At 34.1% G+C, this 12,591-nt stretch overlaps 1 protein-coding gene across 1 annotated transcript in view; it reads left to right on the forward strand.

Annotated features, from left to right (window-relative positions):
• Positions 1–12,591, forward strand: part of LOC106023548 (serine/threonine-protein kinase Nek10-like) — a 43,773-nt gene that overhangs the window by 17,819 nt on the left and 13,363 nt on the right. Inside the window, 5 exon segments of the mRNA XM_031052471.2 lie at positions 530–578; positions 3,118–3,155; positions 3,269–3,378; positions 8,285–8,431; positions 11,267–11,377. Coding sequence (XP_030908331.2) covers positions 530–578; positions 3,118–3,155; positions 3,269–3,378; positions 8,285–8,431; positions 11,267–11,377 — 455 coding nt within the window.

A 12,591-nucleotide genomic window follows, 5' to 3' on the forward strand; every position in this document is an offset into this window, starting at 1 on the left:
CCACTAACTGGTCAAACACCTCTCTTCAAGGTTTTAAAATCAGCAGGATTATTTAAGAAGTAAGATATTTCATTTCTAGTAGTTTGAGTAGTTAACTAACAGAATGGTGGCAATAAAACTCTGGTACAACAAGGTTTAGACATCCCACCATAGGCCTTCTGTGAAAGTGAGTATATATTCTAGCTTTTTATCCAGACTAGAGGCAATATTGTGGCTGTACAGTGGTAGCAGTATCTGTAGTAATTTAATGAAAATCCAGATACATCTTCCATGGATATCTAGCCAGAGTGTGTTGTTGGTTTCTGTGAAATTCTGAAAGTATTTATTAAAATACTATGTGGAGCTGAGATTTTAGTTATGATGCAAACAAATCTTTGAAACATCAAAGAGCAATTCCACACTCAACTGGGGGCTTGGAATTTGCTTAGCACTGCATTTTAAAAGTAATTCTGACACCATGGCTGGGACTATATTAACACGTACCTATATTTCTTTTAAGGCAGAGATTATATTTATGCATTTATTTCAGGTATAATGAAACGAAGTTTTAGTGCTTTGGAAAGACAACCTCAGATTAGGTAGGTACAATTTATGATTTTAATATAGATTATATGATTTATCATTGTTATGATCAATTCCAGTCAGTCATTTCATGGTGAAACAGTTGTGTGATTGAATTCTTGAAATATTTCCTTATTATCATTACAATTTCATTTTACCTCAGCCTATGACAATCTACCTCAGGACAGTGTTACAGTTACAGAAGCTTTATGTGAGTAATTTAAGGGCTGACATTAAACTGATAGATAGTTTTAAAAGTGAACCTTGCTACATCAGCTTAAACTGATATTAGTTGGTTAGCTCTGTTCTGGGTTTGCATTTTTAAGCAGTTGGGTTTTCTTATAGAAAAAACTATTTGTACATTGGATAGCATAGAGTAATATCTTGTCACTTGGAACTCCTCTAGATCTTCTGTGTAAATGTAAGTAACCATTGCTTGAATTCTGGGGTTCTAATTTCTTTCAAAAAGGAAAGAAACTGAAACAGAATATGGCATGGCCATCCCCATTCTCCTTCTGGAGGCCCTTCTATTTTCTTCTGTTATTCAGAAATGCATCAAAAGCATTCTTGACCAACCATCATTTTTTTCTGATCTCCTTGGCACCACTCTTATTCACAGATGCTGTTCTTTGTTTTTTTTATTTCTGCTTTTCTGAAATGAAAAAAAAAACCAAACCAAAGTCACTCTTTCTTCTTGAACAATATTTTCCTTTTACCTTTAACTTAACTAGGTTAAAGTAGTCATAATAACAGCATTGATTCCTCTCCCCTGTTTTTCCACAAACCCTTGCTAATCCAACTTTCATTTAAAGAATATTACTGTAGTAACTCTCACTAAGCTGCACTAAGCTGTTTAATGACCTCTTCCAAGTTACAGTTCCTTTATTTTCTTGATCTGCTGTTTAGCACTGGTGCTATTTTTATCTTCTTAAAATCATACTTTTCTGACTTTTCTGAGTCTAACCTTTTCCATTTCTCCTTCAGTCTTTTGAAATTATTTTTAAGGACCATTCAGAAGGACACTAGTTTATCTGATTATCTGATTTCCTCTGGATGTTACACATGGGTCTATCACTGATTCTTTTGTCTTTTCTGGTGCATGTTGTCTTTGCATGTCTACATAGTCATCTACCTGCAAAACCATGTTGCAAATAATGAGCTTAGGTGTATACACCAGATATATTTCCTTCTGTCTATACAAAATTTTTGCTCATCTCTGTAAGATCTCTCCATGGCCACATGGCCATGCAGTTGATTACATAACTAAAAGGAATGCCATAATTACCTGTACCTGAATTCTTATTCATTAGCTCAGGTTTTGATCATTCCTGAAAACAACATCCGTCCTCTTGAAGTTCTCACCTTCAGAATAAATCTCACTCTTCTGCCTGGCACATTCAAGATACAACCTTTCCTACAAATATACACTCCTAAAAGTCTTGCTTGGGCTCATAAGGCTATAATGCAAACATCTCTCCTGGTTTTGATACACACATTCTAGTCACTCAAATGTCCATTAAGAACACTGATGCAAGGAACATTTCTGCAGCCTTGCCTTCAGCTCTACTATCTTCTGTGTGTGTGCTTTTACTGGTTGTGCTTTTTCAAATGCCATACTTTACTTTTACCTTCAGAGTTTTTCTTAGCATAGCACCATCCATTTTGTTGCTTATCACTCACTAGCTTTCCAGCTTTAGTCCTGCTGCAGTCAATAATGGTGGTTTCTTGATGCTTCAGGGTTGAAGCAAGCACATTTTATTTTTATTCTATCTCTGCTGCTCACATGAACATCAGCAAAACTATTTCCTTATCTTTCTTCGTAACTATTCCTTGAAACTAGTTTCCCATACTGCCTAAAAATAGATACAAATTCTTGACATGCTGGGGCTGTTGAGGCTGCCATCCATCAGGACACAATACTGGTTCTTTCAGTTCTATCTTTCTATATCCACATCTCAGCTGTTGAAATCTGCAGGCTGGAACAATGTTTGTGTAGAGTATAGAGCAGAAGTTAGTATTAAAACATCTGGACCTATATTTCAAACACTGAGGTATTTATGCCCTGATGATGTAATATTATTTCCCCCACGCACACACGCTATTACTACTGCATGCATTATTGCCCCTTTTTTTATCTACTAGACAATAATTACTTTTTAAAAATCTTTTTTCCAGCCATAAAATAGTTTGACTTAAATGTCCTCAAACATGTACAAATGCAAATTAATTTTATTTTAGTTTTCAGGATTATTGAGTTGTAGATATTAAAATCCTATCTACTGTTTTTGTACTTTGCAGCTAAAAGCTGAGCAGGAAAAGGAATGGGGTCTAATTTTTATTTAGTAGAAGTCATGCTATTTTGGACACATAGAGTAGGCTGGTCTTTATGAGTCTTAAAAATGCACAGTAAAAAACTAATGAATTTGGACAGACTTCCTTTAGAGGAAACATGAGGAGGAGTCAGGGAACACTGGTATTTCCTCTACAGTCATTGATGCCAAACACAACTAAAACTACCTTTTTTAATTATTTTTTAAATTTTTAAAATAATACTAGAGATGAAACTGAAGGTCTGGGATCAAGACGGCGACCAGGTAATTTTTGTGCTTGCAACAAAATCAAACTTTGACTTAAATTAAACCTATCTCTTTCCATATTTTCTTATTCTCCTGTTATCTATAGAGTGTCTCCTCTTTTATTTCTTCAACTATACTGCCTGTTGATCTGCTCTTGAGTGTGCCTTTGCTCACGTGCAGGAATCACACTAAGAAAATAGAGGATTTGTTCATGACTGGGTAGCAGTTCCATGGTCTTCCAGTTGTAGTCTTTGCAATATGAAAAATTATATTTGAAAATGCTGGAAAAGGATATAATTACATTTCATATACAAATATGTTATCTGATATATCCTTAAGGATTTTTTGAAAAGTATGAACTCCAATAATAAATCAGTAAGACCACATTTTCTTGGTCATTATCCTGGCTAAACTTCTGTGGAATGCAATGGGAATTTCTCTTATGAAAGGAATATTTCATAATACAGGGAAATCCCTATATATGCTGTCCACTCTCCACTATTTTCAGTGCTGTTTACTGAAGAGTGCCATTATAGTACTAACACATAGTTTAAATCCACTATCCAGCTTTAAAATATCAGAGCTATAATGATCTGTGACAAACACCTTGGCCTTTGTTAATGTTTTTAGGCCTGTGGGTAATCTGATCAAATCTGGTACCTTATGTCAGTAATAGGTAAAACTGTTAAAAGTTTTGATCAAGTCCTCACCAGCCTATTCACACACACATGCCCTCATTCCCCAAATAATGCTATACTTTTTTATTTAAGAAAATATATAATTATTGAGTGGTCTGGAGTATATGAGCTTTATGGGAACTCCTAAGTTCCTAGCTGAACATTTGGTCAATAGCTGTCTTTGAAGCACATAGACACTACAAGTAGACATTACATCTGGACCTCCCAGACTGGTAAGTCCAATTGTTGCTATCATATTAGAAAAGAGAGAAAGCTTATACAGTGAATAACAGGGAAATCCGTATTATGTTCTTGTTGGTCCTTTTGTTTGCTGATATAATTCTAAACATATTTTTATTCAGAAAAAAAGAAAGAAAAAGGCACTCATTTATTCACATTTGTTTTATAATACAAACTATTGACAGCAAAAGAGAAGTCAAATACCATAGAACAGGGAGCAGTAAAAAAGGTAATATGCCAAGGAAGTAAAGTTTTCATCAATGTCTTAACAAAAACTGAAGGTTCCTAGGTTGTAACAGCAAGACCATAGTATTTATTTTGGGATTAAATATAGCAGTGTTAAAACAGTTGGTGGAGAGGTGAAAATGAGGAAAAGCTAAATCAAAATAGTTCTTCCTGTGGCATATAATATCTTAGATTATTACAGCATGGCTTCCACTGTTGTCATGAGCAGAAAGACCAACGTAAATTCTTCCTTAAGTGGCTCAGATTAAATGCAAGACTTCGTTTCCTCTTACTGATTATTGAGAGGAAACTCAGAAGTAGCAATAATGTCATTATCTTACTGACTCAACCATAAATCTGTGTCTCTGAGATAAAGGATGAGATGTTCTATATCTATTTTCTGTGAGAGTGCAGCTTAGATCTGGTTGGCCCCTAGACACTTCAGTTTGTTACTGTCCCTCTTCCTGTTAAAATAGCCAGCACAGAAATTCAACAGGAAAAAAAATTATAATAGTTCAGTTGTGGGCTAATTAATTTTGGTATTTGGATTTCATCTCTTTCTCTGTAGAATTTTCATTCTTGATACCAGATCAATTTGCAAAGGAAAAAAAAAAAGAAGTTTATGTGTGTGTAAATACATATATAACACTCATAATACCTCAAGGTATTTCTGTATGAGAAAATTTTAGAATACAGATCTAAATTAGCCTCTGAAGTGTAGTTTAGAGGTAACTCTATTTAAGGCAGATACAGGGATGCTGGCTGAAGTTCAATACTTGGACCTAAGTTCTTTGCTTAGCTGCCAGATCTAATACTCAACTTGGAAAAACAATTTTGTTTACTTATGTTCTTTACTGATGCACCAAGTGTTTTATAGTGGCAGTCTGCTGCTAAGCTTTTATTTAATCTCTGACAGTGTGTATGACTTAAATGCACAAGATTAAAAATCATAAATAACGATGGATTTACCACATAAAAATTTAAAAATGTGACTTAGTTTTGGCTCTACACTCTTTCTCAGCAGGCAAAGCATGATCAAGGAACACTATGTAAATAATAATCAAGCTGGTCTGCTTGTTTTAATTGTTATATTTAAAATCTGTATGATATTTTGCAAATCTACACGGTTTGTAAAATATGTAACATTTACTTTTATATCCTAATTCTATTAAATTTCCTAAAGCCTTATCAGCAGTATTTGTCTATTTGTTCTCATGTCTGGAATTAAAATTATTCCATGGAATACAATTTATCTTGTTTTGTTTTCTTTTTTTCGGTTCAGTAAGTTAGTTCATAATGTTCTTTGTTTAACAAAATATAGTCAAACTTCTGGGTATAATATCCACAATATCACAAATCAGTACTGAGTTTATTGTGCTTTGTAAGTTTTAAGCAATGCTCACTCATTCAGGTTGTCAAGTGAATTAGATTTTGCTTTTTATCAAGCTGCCTTTGGCTAGTATTTTTCAAATGTCTCATTGCATATGGCTGGAAAAAACTCACATGGAATTTGATATTATTAGCTTGTATATTAGGGCAGTTCCACTTCAGAAAAAGAAGACAGTCTGTTAATCACAAATCTGCTTGTACTACAAGAAAAAATCTGCCTACAGCAGGAAAGTGTATCTATCTCAAAGTCTGGATGACCAAGACCATATCTGATTTAATGTCAGTTTGTAATAAGTCCCAGACTTACTCAGTTTGGGAAACAAACTTTCACTTTCAGCCTTTTTTTTGTCAATTATTGATCCCAAGAGCCAAATATTTTTACATAGTTGATTGATAGATTATTTAACCTGATTTTTGCACAAAGAAGTAAATGAAAAAGTGAAAATTTTTGTTTCAAATTTATTTTGCTAGAGGAGAAGCATAGCTTCTATTCATGCATAACTTCTCACAGTGCTTTTGTACATGAAAAGCATAAAATACGTACATGGATTTGCTCGGTAGAGGTTAGTCTAGCTTTACAGGAAGTGCAGCTTTACAGGAGCAGGTTTACACCTACTCACTATTTTTAGTTCAGTATTCTTGCTCCTTGCCATGATAATTAGCTCACACTTATCTAAATAAATTATAAACAATTATCTAATAAAAATTACATGAGGAAGGCTAAATGTCTGAAGTACTGCCATATTCTTAATTCTAAAGTACTATTGCTCATTTTAATTCCAATCTGACTCTGTTCTTTACTTCAGAGTTTGTACTACAAAATGTAGTATCATTGCCATTGGGTATAATGGTTGCTTGTTAGCAAAGATCACATTTGAATACCTGGTTAAATAGCAAGCACTAAAATATAAGTCTGTGTGTGCACTGTGAATTTGTGTATAAGTATGTATTATGTGTGTTGTTAGGTAAGAGCTAAAGGAATTATTCAAATACAATGTGATAAAAAAGGCTTTTTGAGTATCTGTTTAAGAAGAAAATATTAGAAGCAACTTCTAGCAAAATTATTTTCTCAAACCATCAATTCTTTTTTAGTGTGGATTTCCGTGATTGTGTTTTAGTCATTAGTCAAGGAATAGTTAATTTTCTGGTCAGTCTAGTGTACAAGTCTACTTAAATTGTTAATGCTTATAGAAATGATATGGAGATATATTCAGAAACACAGTAGGTTTTGATACAACAAATTATTTAATTTCTAAATTTGTTTAGTCTTTTTTTTTTCTTCAGACAGACCACCTTTATATCCCATATAATATGGTGGAGGGGGGAGAGGGGAGTGGGATAACATTTTCATTATGTACAGTGCTTATGTGCATAGCTTATAATTACACGCTTGTGTACATGGGAATTTCTTCTGTGTTTATATTTTCTGGTTTGCACCTCCTTTTGTGGTGTGCTTAACATCCTGCATTTATATGTCAATACCTAACTAGCTTTGCATTTAAAAGTTTTAAAATGCCACTTTTCCTTTATATTTACAGATCAACAGTACTATTTATAGAGCAATTAGTGCTAGGACAAGGGTTAATGGCTTTGTACTGAAAGATGGTAGATTTAGATTAGATTAGATATTAGAAATACTCTTCCCTGTGAGGGTGGTGAGGCCCTGGCACAGGTTGCCCAGAGAAGCTGTGGCTGCCCCATCCCTAGCATTGTTTGAGGCCAGGCTGGGGAACCTTGTTTAGTGGGAGGTGTCCCTGGCCATGGCAGTGTTGGAACTGGATGGCCTTAAAAAACCCTTCCAACCCAAACCATTCCATGATTGTATGATTTTTATGGGATTTACAAGAAAAATGATATGCAGTCTGTAATAGAGGGCAACTGTCTATTCTGTTCCTTCATAGGGAGATGAATTTTTACATTATTATTCTTTGCTTAGCAAAGATATTCTTTTGTTCTAAACATGAGAAATGTCATTAAAAGTTTTATGATGGTGTCATTTTGATCACGGAGTAGTCTGCAACATGGAAACAAATGATTTTCTGGTGTAAAGAAGACCCAGGAGATTCATAGGTTCTTGCATATTTTCTTAAGGTTTTTTTCAATAATACGCTCTTGCTAGATGCTGGAAACAAAAACTAGGTTTGATAAAGCAACACATATCTCTATATAGCAACATGAAATCACATTTTTCTAAATTTTTCTCCAAATAGTCCACATTAGACATTTTCTTGCAATTCTTGGGGTAAAATTAAAATAAATTTCATAATATCAAAATATAGAAAAAATAAATATCATGTGGTTTAGTCTGTGTAAAAAGAAACCCCAGTTAAAATAAGAAAATTCTGTTTATCATATCTTTAATTTTTTTAATAAATGTGTGAAAAATTTTACGATTAGTGAAGTATACTAATACTTCTTTTCTCTTAGAGTAACTTACAAATGAGTCAGGGAAAGGGATTTTCTTTTGAAACACATTATCGATTACACTGTCTAATCTTTCAAGATTTTAGATTATCCTTTTCTTTGTTCCAACACTATTGGAAAAACCAGTCATGCATTAAAACTTACTATTTACATCTACAGGTTTTCAACAGTGTACACTATTAATATATTAAGGCAATTAAATGAGCTGTCCTCCTGCTTTTACTGTTGTCATCTACAGCATCAGCAAGAATTGCTGTATCACAAAGGAAGGTGCGTCAGATCAGTGACCCTGTTCAGCAGATTCTTATTCAGCTGCACAAAATCATCTTCATCACTCAAGTATGCATTACTATTGCTTCTGACATTCTATACTTTTTAGTTATTTGCTGTTGTCAAAATAATGGTACTGCAAAGTGCTGCTAATTTAGTCACTGTTCTGTAAAAACAACAGAACTTGACATTTTTGCAGATGGCAGGATACTTTAAAAATATATCATTTAAATAAAGACTAACCTTGAATATTAGTATGTGGAGGATGGCAATAATTGAGTCATATGAAAATCATTGGCTCACTTCAGAAAAATGGATTGTACAATAAATTATTTTTACAACATTCTGTCATGCCAACAATATGAATATTTTAAGTGACTTAGCACCATATCCTGACATGGAGAATACATAAAACGCTCTTCTCTATAGCAATAATTTCTAAATAGCTTCTAAATCATGTTTTTATTATAAATAAACAGCGGTAATTTCTTGGGATTTCTAGTGCAATAGTTCAAATCCTGAACATATTACTTGCAAAATTTGCTATAGTTAAATAAGCATCTTTTTGTTTTCCAAAATTAAGTGTTTCTACTTGGAAAGTGATGTTTCACACAGGGGAAAAACCCCTCAGGGGTTTTCAAACTGCTGAGCCAAATTTGTTTTTGTTTAGAACAGAATAGCATAAACAGAACTTGGGAGAGTTTTACATGTCTTTTTTTTTAACTGACAAGCTTGTCAAAACAGGTAATATGAGAATAGAGAAAACAATTGCTATTTAAAATAACTGGAAATTATCTCCTTCCCCTGCTAACAGAACTTAGACAATTCTGTCTTTACATGCTGTTAGGGATGTGTTCAAAATACACATTAGTGAACCTATCCTCTCTGTGGAAGAAGGTTTTCTCAAGTGGCCTACTAATTAGTACAAAATATCATAATGTGGATGAGAATAACTGAGAATGAACAGCAACTCAAAGACTCACTCAGAATTGACCACTGAAGCAGTAGTAACAACTTTGATGCTTTTGGTGTCAGATGCAGTTGGTTTTAGAACTGGAAGGCAGAGGAACCAGGATCTATACTGTACTTGTTCACTGTGTACTATGTGCTTCTCTTGTACTTGGTTTATGTGCTAAGCTAGAATATTTTTTAGAATACATAGCTGTTTTCTAAAGCTCTGTTATGTATTTCAGCTGACAGTTCTAAACTGAAGTTTACAAGGGAGAGGTCTTGCCTGTTCTTGCCTAGTTCTTGGCTGACAGCAGCCTTCCCAATTCAGTTTCCATGGGAACAAGAGGCAGAATGATCTCTGGAAAACAATGTAAGAGAAAGCTTTTAAAAAAGCAAAAAAGCATTATATAAATCCTTGGCTTTTAAAAAGTTTATTTATTTCTATTTTAACTAATTTGATATCTGATTTCATTAAAACGAAAGCTGAAGTTGAGCACTAGTGCCTGAGGCAACTCTGAGTTTCTCAAGCAGTGGACTTGTTCTTTACCACTTTTGCTTCAGTATAGCTCAGTTTGCCCATGGTACATCAATTGCACACAGTCCATTGCAGTGGCTTGTAGTCTACAGAGTATCTCACAGGCCTTTTCTAAGGCATCATTTTTGTCACTCATTTATAGGCAAAGGAACATTCAGCATTTGATTTAATACATATGTGTAAGGCCTTATATGTGTGAAAAGAGAGGAGTATATATCTATAACAAAACCTTGTGTGAAACCAGCTATCTGATTACATCTTTTATGCTTAGGATGTAACCTTAATCTCTGATTTGTCAGAGCAAATCAAGACTCCTGTGAGACCAATATAGCTGTTTTAGATTTATAACTGACTAACAGCAGTAATTTGTTCCAGTGGGAAAAAAATCTCTATAATATCTTCTGTGATAGTGCTTGAATGTGAATCCTTAGTGGTCAAACCTTTCCTTAGTAATTGAAAAGCTTCTTGAATTCAGTGGAGTGGCAGTTTGTGAATTTACGTCAATTATGTGGTTATAAAGTGTATACTGAATGGTAGAAAATTCTACAAACACTGTCTGCAGCTATAAGCAACTATACAGAAACAGCATAGGAGAGCCTTCCAAAAGGGTAGTACATGCCATAGAATTTTTATCAGACTGAGTTGATGTCACTGTAGTGACCAGCAGTTGGAGCTTTACATTTACAGTTGGAGCATAAATATGGTTTTAAAAGAGCAAAGGAGAAGATCTCCTTTGAATTCTCTATTGAAGACTCTAAAATACAAAGTATGATTTGTGCTTTTCTTCCGTAAAAATCTGGAAAGATGTGTACTTTTTCAACCAAAAGAAAAACCCCAAAACAACAACCCACAAGAGAAAAAATATATAAAATCCGTTTTGCTTTATAAACAAGTGAAATGTAAATTACCTCCTATGGGAAGCTTCTAGCAAAAGAGACATATTGTGTTAATATGTACATAAGGACCTTAAAAGACCCTTTTGAAGCTGTTCTGCACACGTTGAATGAAGGTCTGAGCTGCTTGAATTTCTATTAATTTCATCTGGAGTCACTCATTATAGTCAACATGAAATCTGATCTAATGTTTCATGACCTTCATCTGCAGGAAAATGTCTCAGATGGTAGCACTTTGCTCAGGGAGACAAATGTAGTATTACCTCTCTTCAACTTATGTTTTTTACTTCCAAGGCTAGAGGGACTGAGTTACATGATATGCCAAACCTAATAGAATGGGCAAACTAAGGAACGCTATTATGATGCACCCCTAAATCAAGTCTTGTACTGTTGTTTATCACCATGCTATTAAATATCAATGTTTCTTTTTGTATCTACTCTTTTCTTCCAGTTCCTGCTTATTATGTCATATTTATGTCAGGTATAACTAAACGGTGAAAACTTCTGTTTCTTTGTTTCATATAGCTTCCTCCAGCTTTGCAATACAACCTGAAAAGAAGAATCATTGAAAGATTCAAGAAGTCCCTCTTCAGTCAGCAGAGCAATCCTGGTAATCTGAAATCAGAAATGAAAAAGGTACACCAACAACCTGTGGTCGACTTTGTCTCTTCCTCTATTTGAATTAAGCTATTGATATTAATGTCAGAACGTGTGAGATTCCATTTTTAAAAGGAAATATTTGGAATATTCCCCATCTATCCTTTATTTGGAAAATATGGGAGCTTTATTAAAAAGTTTCTGCAGATTGGTTTAAAGTTTATGTCTTATCATTAAAACATTTTTTTTGTAAATGGAAAGGACATACTAGCTGCTAATATGCAAACCCAGACTTCATCTCATGGGAGCTTAAAAAGAGAAGAGGAAAGAAAATGGTTTTGTGGCAAAAGCCAAAAGAGATTATGTAAATTCTTCCTAATTTCTTATTAGTTTCTGTTTTGGAATGTATTCCTACTCAAACTAGGAATTTTAAGAAAGCACTGTCCCAGAGTGTCTTGAATATAGCATACCTTGTTCTCTTGTTGCATAGTGTGTCAGCAACAGTTTAGTGTCATCCGTTCAAAAGTAGTGCAGATTTGCAAGAATGGCATGACTGAAGAGACATGCCTGAATGTTTTCCAATGAAATGCTGGATGCTTTCAGCAGAGAAAGATCTAACAAAAATATTAGAATTTCTAAATGTTCCTTCAAAATCTCCCAAGAAGACTGTAGTTAGCAGAAGGTATGAAAATGACATCCTCAGCATCTGTGTCCTGTGAAGCTAAGATACTTCAGTTTTGAATTGATGACAAAACAGTTATTAGATATGTTGCAGTACCTAAAATATGATGTTAAAGATGATTTCTTATCACTCACATAATGCCCCTGTGTAATCTGATTGTCACCCACTTGCACTGAATTGTGGAACTATCACTGTTTGCTACACGATGGACTGACCCCAAATGCTATATCCTTCCTGTCCTTTTGTAATAACTAATCTGAGGTGCTTAAGCTCCATGGAAGGTGGCTATTTAGTGTTTACGTTGGTTTACATTGGTAGTACATTTGAAAGATTGTTAAAGATTTCTCTCTTGGAGCCACAGATTTCATGCCAGTTTGCTGTCCTGTAAATTAAGCTGGGATTTACATTAAACAATTTCTGTATTTCAGCCATAACATTAAATCCGAGGAAATCTTTGTTAATTGTGTATTAAACTGATGTTTTCAGGAAAGGATGTCCCAAAATTTGTTAAGAAATAGACAGTGTTTATTATAAAATTAATGCTTTTTTCAAATGCCCAGAAATGTATTTA

The sequence above is a fragment of the Melopsittacus undulatus genome, chromosome 1 (genome assembly GCF_012275295.1).
Source record: "Melopsittacus undulatus isolate bMelUnd1 chromosome 1, bMelUnd1.mat.Z, whole genome shotgun sequence".
Classification (NCBI taxonomy): Eukaryota; Metazoa; Chordata; class Aves; order Psittaciformes; family Psittaculidae; genus Melopsittacus; species Melopsittacus undulatus.